The 17,307-nt window shown below is 41.3% G+C and overlaps 1 protein-coding gene across 1 annotated transcript in view; it reads right to left on the bottom strand.

The window, feature by feature from the left end:
- The window catches only part of ZNF704 (zinc finger protein 704), a 236,126-nt gene extending 219,859 nt beyond the window's left edge, over window positions 1-16,267 (bottom strand). The window contains exon 1 of the mRNA XM_047725931.1: window positions 15,603-16,267. Within this exon, the coding sequence (XP_047581887.1) occupies window positions 15,603-16,139 (537 nt within the window). The 5' untranslated portion in view covers window positions 16,140-16,267. The remainder of the gene's footprint in view (window positions 1-15,602) is intronic.
- Between the last annotated feature and the right edge of the window lie 1,040 nt (window positions 16,268-17,307).

Below are 17,307 nucleotides of genomic sequence, written 5' to 3'. Positions count from 1 at the left end.
GATTGTTTTTCTTTCAGATACTCTTCATGTACTCAGTTTTATAAGTTCTAAGATCCTTATTCTAATATTTACGTTATTTCTCTCATATTTTGTTAAATGAATTTTGAGTTCTAAGTATGTGAACCTGCTAATTGATAACATTTTCAAAATTATACTTTTTTTTTCATTGAAATAATTGACATACAACATTATATCAGTTTCAGGTGTACCACATAATGATTTCACATTTGTATACATTGGTGAATGATCACAACAATTAAGTCTATTTTCCATCTGTCATGATAAAAAATTATAAAATTTCTTTTTTTTTCTTGTGATGAGAACTTTTAAAATTTGCTTTCTTAGTAAATTTCAAATTTGAACTACAATAGTATTGGCTACAGTGCCCACATTATACATTACATCCCCATGACTTATTTATTTTATAACTGGAAGTGTGTATCTCTTGATCCCCTTCACCCATTTCACATACCCTACAAACCTGTCCCCTCTGGCAACCACCAATCTGTTCTCTGCATCCATGAGTTTTGTTTTGTTTTTTAGATTCCATATATAAGTGATATCATATGGTTTTTGTCTTTCTCTTTTTTTTTTTTAAAGATTTTATTTATTTACTTGACAGACAGAGATCACAAGTAGGCAGAGAGGCAGGCAGAGAGAGAGAGGGAGAAGCAGGCGTCCCGCTGACTAGAGAGCCAGATACGGGGCTCAGTCCCAGCACGCTGGGATCACAACCTGAGCCGAAGGCAGAGGCTTTAACCCAATGAGCCAAGCAGGAGCCCCTGTCTAACTTATTTCACTTAGCATAATGGGTTCATCCATGCTATAGCAAATGACAAGATTTCATTCTTTTTATGTCTTAGTAGTATTCTATTGTGTATAGGTGTGTGTGTTTATGTATCGTATCTTTATCTATTTATCCATCAATGGACACTTGGGTTGTTTCCCTATCTTGGCTATTGTAAATAATGCTGCAATAAACATAGAAGTGCATATATATTTTTTTGAATTAATGTTTTAATTTTCTTTGAATATATACCCAGAAGTGGAATTATTGAATCATATGGTTGTTCTAATTTTTTGAGGAACTTCCGTACTGCTTTCCATAGTGCCTATACAAATTTACATTCCCCCCAATAGCACTTGAGGGTTTCCTTTATTTCATTGTGGTTTTGATTTGCATTTCCCTGATGATGAGTGATGTTGGGCATCTTTTCTTGTACCTGTTAGCTAACATTTTCTTTGGAAAAATATCTATTCAGATACTCTGCCCATTTTTTAATTGGAATGTTGTTGTTGAGTTGTATGAGTTCTTTACACATTTTAGATATTAATCCCTTACTAGATATATGATTTGCAATATCCTTTCCCATTCAGTACACTGCCTTTTCATTTCATTAATAGTTTCCTTCAATGTGCAGAAGCTTTTTTAATTTGATGTAGTCCCATTTGTTTATTTTTGCTTTTGCTGTTCTTGCTTTGGGGATAGATCCAAAAAAACATCACTAAGGCCAATGTCAAGGAGCTGACCTCTTATGTTTCCTTCAGGAGTTTTATGATTTCAGGTCTTACATTCAAGTCTTTAATTCATTTTGAATTAATTTTTATGTATGGTATAAGATAGTGGGCCAGTTTCATTCTTTTACAAGTAGCTGTCCAGTTTTCCCAACACCATTTATGGAAGAGGTTTCCCTTTCCTCATTGTATATTATTATCTCCTTTGTCATAAATTAATTAATTGAGTGTATAAGCATGGGTTTCTTTCTGGGCTCTCTATTCTGTTCCATTGAATGTTTGTCTGTTTTACTGGTAATACCACCCTGTTTTGATTACTATGGTTTTGTAATATAGTCTGAAATTAAAAAGTGTAATGACTCCAGCTTGTTCTTCCCCAAGATTGCTTTGGTTATTTGGGATCTATTGTGGTTCCATACAAATTTTAGAAAGTTTGTTCTATTTCTGTGAAAAATGCCTTTGGTATTTTAATAGGAGTTACACATAAATCTATAGATTGGTCTGGGAATGTGGACATCTTAGCAATATTAATTCTTCTAGTCCATGAGTATGTAATCTTTCCAGTTATTTTTGTCTTCTTCAATGTCTCATGATTTCAGTGTATAGGTCTTGCACCTCCTTGGCTAAATTTATTCCTAGGTATTTTATTATTTTTAATGCAATTGCAAATGGGTTTTTCTTAATTTCTCTTTTCATTCATTTTCATTCATTGTTAGTACATAAAAATGCAACAAATTTTTGCATCTTGATTTTGTACCCTGCAATTTTACTGAATTCATATATTGGTTCTAACAGATTTTTGGTGGAATCTTTAGGGTTTTCTATATATAAAATCATGTCATCTGCAAATACTGACAGTTTTACTTCTTCCTTTCAAATTTGGATGTCTTTCTTCTTATTGATTCAAAGTTATGACTAAGATTTCTAATATAATTATGTTGAATAAAAGTGGTGAGAGTGGGGATCTTCTTTCTGATCATAAAGGAAAAGCTTTCAGATTTTCGGATTTTTGCCATTGAGTATAGTCTTAGCTGTGAGCTTATCTTATATGGCATTTATTATGCTGAGGTATGTTCTATCTATACCCACTTCACTGAGTTTTTTTTTTTTATAATAAATGGGTGTTAAATTTTGTTAAGTGTTTTGTGCATTTATTCAGATGATCATATGATTTTTACCCTTCATTTTTTAGTGTGGTGTGTCACATTAATTGATTTATGGATCTTGAAACAACCTTGCATCCCTATAATAAATCCTACTTGCTCATGGTTTATGGTCCTTTTAATGTGTTGTTGAATTCAGTTTGCTAATATTTTATTGAAGACTTTGCATCTATGTTCAACAGTGATATTGGCCTGTAATTTTCTTTTTTTGTGGTGTCCTTGTCTGATTTTGGTATCATAGTAATACTGGCCTCTAAACATGAATTTAGAAGCATTCCCTCCTCCTTAATTTTTTTAAAAAAGTTTGGAAAAGATAATATTAAATCTTTGAGCATTTGGTAGGAATCACCAGTGAAACTGTTTGGTCTTAATCTTTTATTTGTTGGGCATTTTTTGATTACTGATTCAATCTCTTTACTTTCAATCAGTTTATTCAGATTTTCTATTTTTTCAAGATTTGGTCTTAGAAGATTGTATGTTTCTAGAAATTTATCCATTTCTTCTAGGATGTCCAATTTTTTGGCATATAATCATTTGTAGTAGTCTCTTATGATCCTTTTTAGTTCCTTGGTATCAGTTGTAACTTCACTTTCATTTCTGATTTTATTTGAGCCCCTTTCTCCTTTCTCTTTAGTGAGTCTAGTTAAAGGTTTGCCAATTTTGTTTATCTTTTCAAAGAACCAGGTTTTAATTCCATTGATCTTTTCCATTGTATTTTTAGTCCTTATTTCATTTATTTCTGTTCTGTTATTTCCTTCCTCCTACCAATACTGGGCTTCTTTTACTTTTTTTCTAGTTCCCCAAGGCATAATGTTAGATTGTTTATTTGAGGTCCTTTTGTTTCTTGAGGTAGGCCTGTATTTCTATAAACTTTCCTCTTAGGGCTTTTGCTGCATCTCATAGATTTTGGTATATTAAATGTCCAGTTTCATTTGTTTCAAGGTATTTTTTTAAATTCTTCTTTGATTTCTTCATTGACCCATTGGTTGTTCAGTAGCATGACCTAATCTCCACATATTTGTGATTTTTCCAGTTTTCTACGTGTAATTGACTTCTAGTGCCATACCATTGTGATTGGAAAAGATGCTTGACATTTCAACCTTCTTGAATTTACTGAGACTTGTTTTGTGGCCTACCATAAGGTCTACCCTGAACAATATGTACACTTAGATTCCATACATCCTCAAGAAGAATGTGTGTACTGCAGGTTGGATGTATATACCTATTAAGTCCATCTGACCAAATATGTCATTTAATGCTGATATTTCCTTATTGATTTTCTGCCTGGATGATCTATCCACTGATATAAGTGGGATATTGAAGTCCCCTAACATTATTGTATTGGTGTCAGTTTCTCCTGTAAACCTGTTAATATTCATTTTATATAGTTAGGTTATATATTAGGTGCTCCTAATGGCTGCATAAATATTAACAAGTGTTATATCTTCTTGCTGGAGTGATCCCTTTATCATTATGTAATGCCCATCTTTGTCTTTTATTACAATTTTTGTTTTAAAGGGTTTTTTTGCTATCCTGGATTTCCTTTGGTTTCCATTTGCATGAAACAGCTTTTTCCATCCCTTCATTTTCAGTATGTTGTGTCCTTGCATCTGAAGTGAGTTTTTTGTAGGCAGCATATAGATGGATTTTGGTTTTTCTTGTTTGTTGTTTGTTTGCTTTTGATTGGTCTTGTTTTTTAAGCCATTTAGCTACTCTGTGTCTTCTGTTTGGAGAATTTGGTCCATTTACATTTAAGTAATTATTGATGGGTATGTAATTATTGCCATTTTATTAACTGTTTTCCGGCTATTTCTCTCTGTCCCATTGTCCTCTTGCTTTCTTCCTTTGTGGTTTAATGATTTTCTGTAGTGTTATGCCTAGGTTCCTTTCTCATTTTATTTTCTGTGTATCCACTATAAGTTTTTGCTTTGTGGTTATACCATGAGGCTCACATATAACAGTCTACTTTATAACAAGATAAGAGCAACTTAAGTTTGTGGACACATTCTGAAACTCTACCATTTTACTCCTCTTCCCCAAGTTTTATGTTTTTGATGTAACATTTTTCATCTTTTTTATTTTGTGTGTCCTTTAGTTATTATAGGTATAGTTATTTTTACTATTTTTGTCTTTTGACTTTCACATTAGCTTTGTAAGTGACCGATTCACTACATTTACCTTTACCAGTGAGAGTTTTACGTTCACATGTTTTATTGTTACTAATTAGTACCCTTTCTTTTCAGCTTAAAGAAGCCCTTTAACATTTCTTGTAAGGCTGGTTTAGTGGTGATGGATTCTTTGGCTTTTGTTTGTCTAGATAGCTCTTTATCTCTTCAATTCTAAATGACAACCTTTCTTGGTAGAGTATTCTTGGTTAGAATTTTTTTCCCTTTTAGCATTTTAAATATATCATGCTACTTCCATCTGGCCTGTAATATATTTGCTGAGAAATCTGATTGTCTTATGGGGGTTCCCTTGTATGGAACAAGTTGTTTTTCTCTGAATGCTTCAACAGCTTAATTTTCTAAAAAATTATTATTAAATAAACTTTGAGTCCTAGCCCAAATTAATAGTAATTAGTGAGGTTTGGTCTTTACTAAACACTTGTAGTTGACTTGTGAAGCATGCACAAGCTATATGAAAGTGTTTATGAAAATTGAATTTCATATTGTTTTTATAATTTACTCCAAAATAAAGTCTTCTCACTGTTTAAATTACCACTGTTGCTTAAGTACAAATTCCAATTATTTTTAAAGTCTGTTGAACCCACTGTTTTCAACAGTGTTTGACAAATACCTACATCATCTGATACAAAATTATGATAGATAGATAGATAGATAGATAGATAGAAAGAAATTGCCCTATCTTCTCTGAGGCTTATTTTCCATATCTACAAATGGGATTAATAACATACACCTTCCAGATCACAAAGAGGGTCAAATGAAGTTAACTATGAGGGCCCCCTATTAATTAGGATGCATTAAATGTTGGGTAATACTGATATAAATATTGAACAATATACAATAAAGAGTCCTTATACAAAGTATTTGGTGTTCACAAAAGCTTAACCTCCTATTTTGCAATAGTCATACTCTTGTTTACAGGAAATGTGTCAATTTCAATGTCCTAGTGATTTCATATGTTCTTTTTATTTAGACTATTCTGATATTTTAAATCATTTTTCCTTTATAATGTGGAAAACGTGTCATTGAATACATTTTCCTGAGCATAAACACCTTGTGATTTTCTGTTCCCTCAGCACTTTTAATTCTGCTATGATAGCACCTCTCACACCTCCCATCTCCTCCACCAGACCCATAGTGGAGCTTGATTTACCAAGAAAGGTAGTGTTCTCTACCAGTTTTTAAATTTCACACACAAAAACAATATTCACAGATATACAAGTGAAAAAAATTTTTTTAGAAACTTGATACTGAAAAATTATCAGCTTTATGAGGGGAATATTTTGAAGATTGCATGATCCACAAACAACTTTTTCTTCTTTTTTTTAAGAGAAAGAGAGAGCATGATGGGGGCAGGGAGGTGAGCAGAGGGAGAGAAAGAATCTTAAGTAGGCTCCATATTAGCACAGAGCCTGATGCTGGGCTCAATCTCACAACCCTGAGATCATGACCTGTGCCAAAATCAAGAGTTGAACACTTAACTGACAGCTACCCAGGCACACTCTCCCACCCCAAATGACATTTTAATCTTTCTCTACACATGACAATTTATTTCTTTAATAATGGAGTTTTAGTTATTTATCCCAAGACCGTTATCCATGGATTTCTCATTTATAAAATAATTATAAACCAGTATTTCCTAAAATCTACCCAAAGGAAAAGATGCTCCAGAAAAAAGGGCTCTGTAATCTAATAAATATATAAATGCCACAACCTATATTCACCTTCTTAGAAACCCAAAACGGCCCTTGGTATCTACGATCAATAATTTCTTCATAGGTATATGAGTGTTGTACTACTCTCCCAATTTCCTATATGTTTAAAATATTTTGTAAATTAAAAAAATCTGTGCCTCTGTTTTTTTTTTAAATTTAATTTAATTTTATTTTTTTATGTGACAGAGAGAGAGAGATCACAAGTAGGCAGAGAGGCAGGCAGAGAAAGAGGGGGAAAGCAGGCTCCCGGCTGAGCAGAGAGCCCGATGCGGGGCTCGATCCCAGGACCCTGAGATCATGACCTGAGCCGAAGACAGTGGCTTAACCCACTGAGCCACCCAGGCGCCCCTGTGCCTCTGTTTTTAACCAGAATTTCCCCAAGTTGTTTAAGCACAGTGTCCTTTTCTCCTCCTTCTGGATATCCCCCCAATAATAGAAGCAAGTAGGTACAAGAGTTTAAAGGTACACTTTAGGCTACACATCCCCATCTACTGAAAAAACAAAGAATGACTTCTTCACCAAACAAAAGTACAACAGGTCCTGAACACAAATGCAGAGGAGGATGGGAAGGGCAAACACACACCTCAGAGATTCTTAGCTATTTGCAAGTTAGAGGTGGTAGGAGATGACATCACTGTATTTCTACTGCAGCTTTTAACAACGCACATTGTATATGGTAAGCCTCTTCTCGCCCCTTTGGATAGTAGCCAGATTTACTTCAATATAAGAGCTATAGATCTGAACAGACTGATGAACCTAAGATATAGAACACCTCTGTCCTCTTTGCACAAGTTGATAAATGACTCACAGCTTCCTGAGATGAAAAGGAAGATTCAAGCTCACCATACATACAATGAAACACCAGAGAGTTCAGATGAACAAAGTCACTTCAGGAAGTAGATTTTTAAATACCTCCATAGCATGAAATAAAGAGAAAGTTGTAATAGTCAAAATAACTCACAGATCCTTGAGGAAAATTTTACAAAAGATTCCTTTCTGAAAGCATAAAGGAAATAAGCTGCCATCCATATCAAATTTCAGGAGCTCTTTGGGTCATATTCAATAATAAGAGGCAATGACAAGACAATATTATCCCAATTTCATAGATGCTAACACTGAAGCATAGAGACATTAAACAACCTGATAAGCCATGCAACTATTAAGGGGAGATGGCAGAATTTGAACCCATAGTCTGTTATATCCCTTCTGGATCTACAGAGAAGTAACAGTGGGGTAAAGGGCAGCCAGCAGGATCACCTGCTTTGACTCAAGCCTGTTCTCTCCCATGTCACTAATGAGCCCACAATGAAGGTCACACTAAGGCACTATAATTATTCTGTCTGCTGGTTTTATAAAATCATATTTCAAGGCACACAGCCTCTTTAAAAATTGGGTTTAATTTAAAATGTTGGAGCACTTTCGACATTCACTTATTTTGACGAGCCATCCCCAATTCGTCTGAATCAAGGAGATTTTACTTTCACTTAACCTTCCATTATGACAAGAACATAAGGAAAGCAAGTGTGTCACTGGTAACTGTTGGGCATAGTGTCAAGATAACACACTCTAAGTCAGTCCTCACAGAGCAACAGACAAGCAGGATCCTTTAATTCTCTTTGTACCTCAAGGCCCCATGGAGTTCCACAGGATGAACGTACCCCTTTTGTATGTTATTGCAAATTTTTTACCCTGAAAGTACAGACCTACCTTCAAAACTTGAGTTGAGCCTCTTTCCCCTGTATATAAACCGTTAACACTGGATTTTCTAAAACAGTATCCTCAATGAAGTGTAAAAATTTAATCACTCTAATTCTACTGCACATATCTCAGTTGTATCCTGTTCCACTTCATGCAGTTAGTGAGAACAACCCAAGGTTATTTGCCAGATTCAGTGATTTAAACTCATGCTTAGACTAGCTACTCAGAAATCACCTCCTGGCCAAACCGTAACATCTTCTTCATACAGATTGTTTGGCTACAATTGTTTTAGGGTATATATCAAAATTACATCCATTGTGGAAGCCAAATAAGGTCTCTCAGTAGATCTAATCTTGGTGTTAGGGATAAGGAGGGAAAAGGAATTAGAACTTCTTTATAGACAATCTGGCAGGAATTTGTTAGACTGTGGGCTCCCTGAAGGTAGGTCTTATCCACTGTGGGAATGAGGGAATGGACAGGAGTACGGACAAGCAAACCAAAGGAAGTCATCCTTCTTTCAATGATACGGATTTGGATGGGCTAGAAGGCTGGTAACGAGAGCCTCAGAATATTCTCAAATATTTCAGAAAGCCTAATGGAAACTATACATTTATCGTAAAATGAGACTGCACAGGGCAACTGAAAGGTCAAGTTTCTTCTACTTTACCACACTTGACATTAAGCTGCTGTGAGAAGACCAGTTGTTCCATGAAGGTCAGAAGGTAGGGACAAAAATTCTCCCATGCTTCTCATCTCCGAGCCCTTCTTGAGATGGAAGACACGGTAATCTGACTGGGCCAGACTTACAAATGAATGGGGTCTCTATATTTTAAGAAATCAAACACACACAGGGCTGTAGGTTTCTGTCTGACTCCTCGCAAAGAGGCGGGATAAGAAGATTGGGGGTAAGGCTTGACTTCTCACTTTTCCTCCTCTTTTTTCTAATGCTTCCAGAGTCAACTGGTAGTAAAATTGTGGTGGAGGAGGCGAGGTCCCATTTGAGGGCTGAGTGCACATGTCCGTTGGAAACTGCATAGGGATGGCGGACTGGCCTGGGCAGGATTCCCGGGGGGGGCGGGGGGGGGGTCCTGCCCATCCTATCACATGCTACCACAGCCACAGTGAGGCCACCTCTACCTGAGGCACTTTATCTAGGAGGAACATTCTAAAAATAGAAGTCGATAAGCAGTGACCACTTCAAAAAGCTGTGACTTCTCTAGCTACGGTTCTGAGGCAGTAAACTGCAGAACATTCTCGGGCCCAAGAAACTAACCTAGAAAGGAGGGCCGTAACTTTGGGTTGGCAGACCAGGGTGCTAATCCTGGCCCCACCAAACTTGCTAAGCAACCCTCTCAGGACAAGGCATTTCATCTTTCATGGTCTCGGTGCCCTCAGTGGTCAAACGAGGGTATTGGATTACTAGATAATCTCTGTTTCCCTTCCAACTCCAGCAGTCTACGATTCAGTGAATGACAACTTTGTCTGGTATCTTAAGCACATGCCTTTCGCTTGAGCCAAGACAGACCATTTGCAAGACACATGCTTGTTAGCAAATTGGAATTCAGTGTTTGCTGCACAGATCCTGCCAAAGGATTCTTAAAGTCATCTGATATTCAAGATATAGTCTAATAGATGAGTTAACTATCCCTGAAGAGCTGGCACATAGAAAGCAGATTCCATTCAATTAATATTTATTGAGCGTCCAAAGTGGGAACTTAGACATATTATCTCATTTAAGTCTTTCTTCACAGTTTTTCAAAAGATGCAATTTTGATAGAAGCACTAGCAGTCTTTCATGTTCAGTGTTTTCTTAAGTGTATTATGCCAATAAATTATCAATCCCTTCAGATGCTTCCATTCTTATCCTTACACTAATATACAGCATCCCAGAGCACAACCCTTGGCCTTATCATCTCTACCCCTACTATTTTGTTTCATTGAATAACAACTTACTAGGGAATCCTTCCTCCATTTGGCAGTGTTCTTGTATTTTTTTAAATTAAACTCTGGATAAGGATATTGTTTACTATCCTACTTAGTATTTCTTATATAGGAGCCCCTAGGAGGTTCACGTTTTGAGGGGAGTGGAAGGTAGAATCTTGCCACTGCAGATAAATATGTAAGCCTCCTTTGATCAGGAATTGAAAACTATAATACGAAGTTTCTCTTGTTATCTCATTTAAAGTCTAAATTAGTGTCTATTATAACAATTGAGCAATATATCTCAGATACTTCAAAGCATCTAATCCTCAACCTCCTTAGCCATCCCTAGTCCTCCTGGAAGTAAATGGGCAAGTAAATTATGGGAAATTCCAGTATAGTGACTAAAAGCACAGGCCATGGATATGAACCTGTGGCTACACTATGTCAGGTGTGATATTTCATTTCTGAGTCAGTGTCCTGAGTTGTGGAGAATGGGGCCATACTGATTACCAAGTCATCGTTTCTAATGAGATCCTCCTTCACACAAAGCATTTACTGTAGTTCTTGCCAAATATTCATAAATATTTGGCAAATATGCATTTGAATTCATACTAATGATATTTTGGAATCCAAACTGTCCTGCATTTTATTCCCATCCTTTTATTGACTTTATTGGTTAACTCTTTGTTTTCTCCAATCCATTGATCTATGGCCTTTTCACTATCCCTCACCCCCCCCTCCCGTCCTTACTTCTCTTAAATCCCATAGCCCATCATTAGAGTCACAGCTGTGCCAACTTCCTCAACAATATGTTCTTCTCTTTCTTTCCATTGCTCACCCACCTGGCAAAACCCTATCCCTGCTGAATCCTGCTGTCTACGTTGTCTGCAAAGAAACAATATAGTATAAGGCATACGGGTGGTAGCACTGGAGTTCAGCTTTCCAGGGTTCAAACACCTGCTCTGCCACCCAATACCTGTATATCTTTAAGTTGCTTATCACTTCCATAAAATGCAGATGATAGTAATAATGTCTGACTCCTGAATATTTAATAAGGTTGGAATGACACTATACACTTAGACTTGTACTGACCATAGTAGGCACTCAATAAACATTATTTATTATTATTGCTCCATGCGTGAGTCAGTGGAATGAATCTGGAAAAAATCACGTACCTAGACAGGCTGCTTGCACCATAAATGGAAAACCATTGACATCAGATGGGCCCTTGATACTATCTGGAAACTCCATTTGCTTTCTCAGTATGTTTGCTCTCCTACTCTCCCACAGCACTGTGCCATGCCTTCAACTCTTACTTCAACTCTCCTCCACTCTCAGCTGATGCCCCACCCCACCCCTTTGCTGCACTGGGGAGAACAGAAGCCATAGACAAATACTACTTCACCTGACTGTCATCCAATATACAACTGCCCACATCTGAGCCTGTCTTCTCCACCTTCTCTTTAATTCAATGGAAGAAAGTTTCCTTGCTTCTGTCAAAGGCCAACCCCTGTACTTGGGTTACAGATCTCCTCCACTGTGACTTTCCCAAGAACTTTCCTCACCCTCCTCCAAGCTGTGTGTGTGTGTGTGTGTGTGTGTATAAAAATATAGATATCTCCTGAAAATCTTCCATTAAGTGGAACTTATAACCCATTCCTAAGAATAGAATATAGCAAAAATGATGGAGTATTGTTCCTGCGATTACAGGGAATTAATTATATGAGACTTTAACTTGCTAAGACAGGCGCTGGCTTGATGAAGTAAGAGGTCATGTTGTGGAAGCACAAGTAACAGGGGAGCAGAGGTGGGGGAAAGTGCATTTAGGAGCTGAGGGCAGCCTGCAGGCAAAAGCCAGCAAGAAGCTGGGACCCTCAGACCTAGATGCAGGGGAATGAATTCTGCTCACAACCTCAGTACACTTGTAGGTGGGTTCTTCCCCAGTTAGGCCTTCTGATGAAAAAACAGCCGGCTTAACACCTTGATTGCAACCACGTGAGACTGAGCAACAGACCAGTTAAGTGGAGCCTCGACTCCTAACCCACAGATACTGTGAGAACTATTGCAAGCCAAAAAGTCTGTGGTAATTTGGTACACAGGAATAGCAAATGAAGGCATCTGCCAGACACACCAGAAAATTCCCATAATGCTATAGTACCTAGAGTCTACTGTATCCTATCTTTAAAAAAAAAAAAAATCTAGACTATATGCCCTCTAGGTATTCCCCCTTCTCTCTGCTCTTTTCCAACAAAACTTGTTAAAATAGTTTTTCATATGTCTCACTATGTCCTCGCCTCCCATTCACGGCTCTGCCCGCTGGATTCACATCACTGTCTTCACATTCTTTTGTCAAGAATACCGGTACGTTCCACATTATTTCATCTAAGTGGATACGTCTCTATGCTTAATCTTATTCAACATCCCAGTAGTATTTAACACAGCTCACCACTCTCCACCTTTAGAATGATTTCCTCCCTTGGCTTACAGGACTTTCATTCTCTAGTTTCCTTTGACTTGACTGGCTATTGCTTCAAGCCCAGCTTGGCTGGCTTCGCCTCCTACACCCAAACTTGAACAAGGCTGTGCCCAAGTCTGTCTCAAGGCTCTTCTCTCTTGACCTACTGCACTCCCTTCCTAGTCCCCAGCTTTAAATGATTATCAACATGCTGCTGACTCCCAGATTTTTCTCTCTAGCCCTGACCTCTCCCCTCAGCTCCCCAACCTACAGCCAGCTGCTTAATTACATTCCCATTTACATGTCTAATTGTCATCTCAGAGTTAACACGTCCAAGAAGAACACTTGATTTTTCCTTCGCAAAAATCTGTTGTGTCCCCAGGTTTCCCAATCTCAGCAAATGGCACATTCAAAAAACATTTAGAGTGGGGCTTCTCACTCCTTTACCATCCTCCCCTAATCCATCGGCAAGTCCTTACACGTCAATCTTCAAAACAGATCCTGAATTTGTCTCCTCTTTTCTAACTCCATTCCTGTCAACCTAGTCTAAACTGCTCTCCTCTCCCACCAGGACTACAGCAACAACCGCCTAACGGTCTCCCTGATTCTCCTTGCTGTCTTCTACAATCCATACAACAGCAATTTTTTTTTTTTTTTGAAAATACAAACCACCTGGTATGCCTTTACAGCCTAAGACTTTCCAAAGACTTCATATTCTACTTCAAAAAGCCCACGAAGCCCTAGGTTGTTGGCTCCTACCTGCCTCGTTGACAGATCTCGTACCTCCCAAGTTCTAGCCATCCTCATCTCTTTATCCCTCCCACCTCAGGACTTTGGCAATTGTTATTCCCTCCAATGGACAGATCTTCCCAAGATACATGTCTCAGATCAAATGTCCCCTCCTAAGGGAGGTCTACCCCATAATAGCCTTCTCCTAGACTCTGTGATACCATTACTTCCCTCATAGCATGCATCACAATCTCAAGCACCACACTTATTTGTTTGTTTGATTATTGCTATGACTCCTCTTACTAAGCTTGAGCATCTGGAAGGTGCCCACTGCTATGTTCTAGAATAGCACCTGGCACCCAGGAGATGCTCAATAAATATTGAATAAATGAATGCATAAGCATATTCAGAAGTTGTTGACATTTTATATGCATTAGAATAAAATGATCTGCTATATTCCATTAGAAAATCTCTTCAGATCCAGTGTCAAGATATCACTTAAGCAGTAAAAAGTGAAAAGAATTATACCTCAAACTATTCAACATATACATTACTAAAAAGCTGTGGGCCCAAGAAATGTTATAAAATGAAGCCCATTTTTAAAAAAAGTTAACAGAAATCTGTTTGGAGATGGGAATAATCTTTTTTGATAATGTGAATTACCACACCCTGTTATCCTGTTTCTATAGGTTTGATTTTTTTTTCCTACATTAGGTTTACTTTGATCACACAGCATAAATTATGATTTTTCTGTTACAAATTATAAGCCACAAGACATATTTTCAGTATTGCTGGAAAAAAAAAAACACTAAGGAATCACTGCTCTCCTTACTCAGTATCACTGATGCCATATGACTTAATTCTAAACGCAGTTATATCTTATAGCCATACAATACAGGCTTTTTAGCAGAACATGGTAATGAGAGTGCTCTCTGTTTAGATTCCAACACACAACTGTCAAAAAATATCATCCCCAATGACTACTTGCTGAAAATTTCTCACTCCTAGAGCTGCTACTTCCAGGGTGGTCTAGGAAAGAAATTTGTGCCTATGTCTATTCTGGGGATATTCTAATGCTGATGTTTAGCATTTCTTTGGAATTGCAATTTCATGCTTTGAGGAGTTTTTTCCTTTTCCCCAAGCCCCAGGAGATAAATAGTCTCTATTAAGCTCACTTGTTTATGTATTTTTTTTTCTTCCTGATATACCACTATCCTCTGAAAATTCCAGTAAATAGTTACTCAGTTGATTTTAAGAACGGCTCTCGAGAAAAAGCACTAACTTCATCGCCTACCACTTGCTGCCCTCAAAACTTCTTAGCAACATACACTGTGCATGAACCTCAACGTGGTTTGCTTTGTCCAATCGCATGCTTGAAAGCCCAGCCAGTCAGTTGTGTAATAATAAACCCCTTATCTCCTGAAGATACACAAACGGAAAGATCTCCCAGTGCTTCAGTGCACAAGAGACTTCACTAGAATTCTCAGCAGAAACTCACATCCATTTTAAATGCCAAATAACCTCCACTTTTCCCGATTTCCTCCCCCCCCCCATCTGCAATTCTGAGGAGGGGGAAAAATCCAAATGCTAAACAATGTCGAGTTTAAAGAGGGGAGTTGGGGGGGGCGGGCATTCCCAAAAGCTGCCAGCAAAATGCATTTAGAAACCAAGGGCTTGGTTTTTCGCTTTGGGTTTAGAGATTGCCTTACAAACATCTGTGATGGAAACTCATCAAGAATTGTTCTTGGATGAAGAAGGGATTGAAAGGTTGACAAGAGAAGCTGCTTGCTAGTTTCAATAAGCTTGACTAGACCTCAAAAATAGGGAGGGCACTCCTGCTTCCTCTGCGAAGAATAAAATCTCACCCCCTCTTACCTCGCGCGTCCCCACAGGGCGCAAACCTGCGCCTACCTCGTCCCATCTCCAAGTTCCCCACCACGCCAGGGAGAAGTGTCCTTTCCCTGCACCCACATGAGACAACAAACCCGACCCGGCCTTTGAGGGATGGGGCAGCGACCGCCTCGGAAAGGTGCTGGGGGCCCGAGGTGTGAGCTCATCAGTTCCCTCGCTCCGCCGCCGGCGCCGCCTGACACACCCCTCCCGGCCCGGCCTCCACTGGTCGCCAGTCCCCGGCCTCAGCCCGCGCCTCGCCCGGGGGCCCGGGCCCGTCTCTCTCCCCGGGCTGGCGGGTCCCGCGCCCGCCGCCGTGCCCAGCACGCACCTTCAACGCGCCCCGGGCCGGGCCCTTGGGGACCGCACGGCCGGGGCCGAGGGGCATGAAGCGCTCCTCGCTGTCCTCCTCGTCGTCGTCGCCGTCCACCACCTCGACGACCACCTCCTCGTCCTCGTCTTCCTCGTCGTCATCCTCCTCCTCCGCGCCCCCTCGGGGCTTCTCCTCCACCCGCCCGAGCCCCCTCCGCCGCCTGCTCCCGCCTTCCTCGTCCTCGTCTTCCTCCCCCAGAAGCAGCAGCACAGGCGACGAGGCGGCGGCGGCCCCGGCGGCCCGAGGGGGGCCGGTCCCGGAGCTGCGCTGCGGCGGCAGCGGCGGCCTCCAGCTCTCCGGGGCCGGGGCCGGGGCCGGGGCCGGGGCCGGAGCCGGGGCCGGGGCTGAGGCTGGGGCCGCGGCCGGGCCCGGGCCGAGCGGTGGGAGGCCGGGCAAGGTGCCTTCCCTGGCAGGCGCGGGTCCGGGCGCCTGCAACGCGGCGCCCCCCCGGCGGCTGCCCAGGCTGGAGCGCTTGGCTAGACGCCGCGCCTGCATGCCTGACCGCGGGCTGCCAGCCGCGGCGCGGAGCCGGAGAGTTTGTCACCTCCTCCTCCTCCTCTTCCTCCCCCGGGCGGCCGCTGTGGTCGCAGGCGCCCCGGGCGCGGGGCTGCGGGGGGCTGCGGGAGCCGCCTCCCCGGGCTTGCGGCTGCCACTGGCTGCAGAGGCGCGGGCGCCGCCTTCGCTGGACCGGCCCGCGGGGACGCCGGCGGCCGGCGGCTACGGCGGGGCGGCGCGGCGGCCGCGGGCGGGGGTGGGTGTGAGCGAGCGGCGCGCTGCCGCCTCCGCCGCCGCCGCCGCCGCCGCTGCCGCCCCGGAGCCGCGGGCCGCGCTGCGCTCCATGCGGCCGGCGGCCGGGCCCGCGCGCGCCTCTCCCGGCCCGCTGCGCCCGCGCGGTCCTGGCCTACAGCTGCCGTCCCTCCGCGCGAGCTGTTTGTGTTGTGTGTTTTCCACCACCGCCCCCCTCTTCGCGAGCCATTCCTCGCAGCTCTCCGGTCCCCCCGTTCAGACAAAACCCGGACTGGATTTATTTCCCCTACCCTCAGCCTCCGCAAATCTGCTGCTTCTCAGCATTTGGCCCAGACGTTGGGGCCAACGCTACCCCGCAGCAGATTATTCCTCCTGCAGGGTGGGCGGAAGACTTTGCTGGAAGTAGGGTTGTTGGTCAAACTCAGACATCGAAGGAAGAGATTTGCTGCAGGTCATTTTCCTGGTCTCTGCAGGGCATGCGACTACTCTTGACCTTAGGTGAAACCGGAGAAGGTGTATCAGTCTGAGATTTGGGGCCGCTTCCTAATATGAAACATCGACTCCTTTGCGTTTTCGACGTGCTGGTTCAAGACATTGCCTGCCAGTCGGCAGCCTCTTTGACCGCACCGTTGTAGCCCCTGCCCATTGAGCACTCTGGGCGATGTGCTAACTCTGTCTTTTCAGCTTTCCGGTCTGCGTGTTTACCTTAAGTGCCTGATGATAATAAGGGCTACCGTCCTAGAAGCTTTCAGCTCTAACCGCTCAGTCCTTAGACTGAACTGCCACTATCAAGGCCTTCAGAGAAACCAGCTGGGGCCAGAGTTCAAGATTGCCTGAGTTTGTTATTTTTAAGAACTAATCTGAAGTAAGAGTCTGGAAATCAAGCACATAACCGTATAACTAATGACATTGTCAC

Source organism: Lutra lutra, chromosome 4 (genome assembly GCF_902655055.1).
Source record: "Lutra lutra chromosome 4, mLutLut1.2, whole genome shotgun sequence".
NCBI classification, from domain to species: Eukaryota; Metazoa; Chordata; class Mammalia; order Carnivora; family Mustelidae; genus Lutra; species Lutra lutra.
The sequence above is the reverse complement of the archived record's forward strand: the minus strand, read 5'-3'. Positions and strand labels throughout refer to the sequence as shown.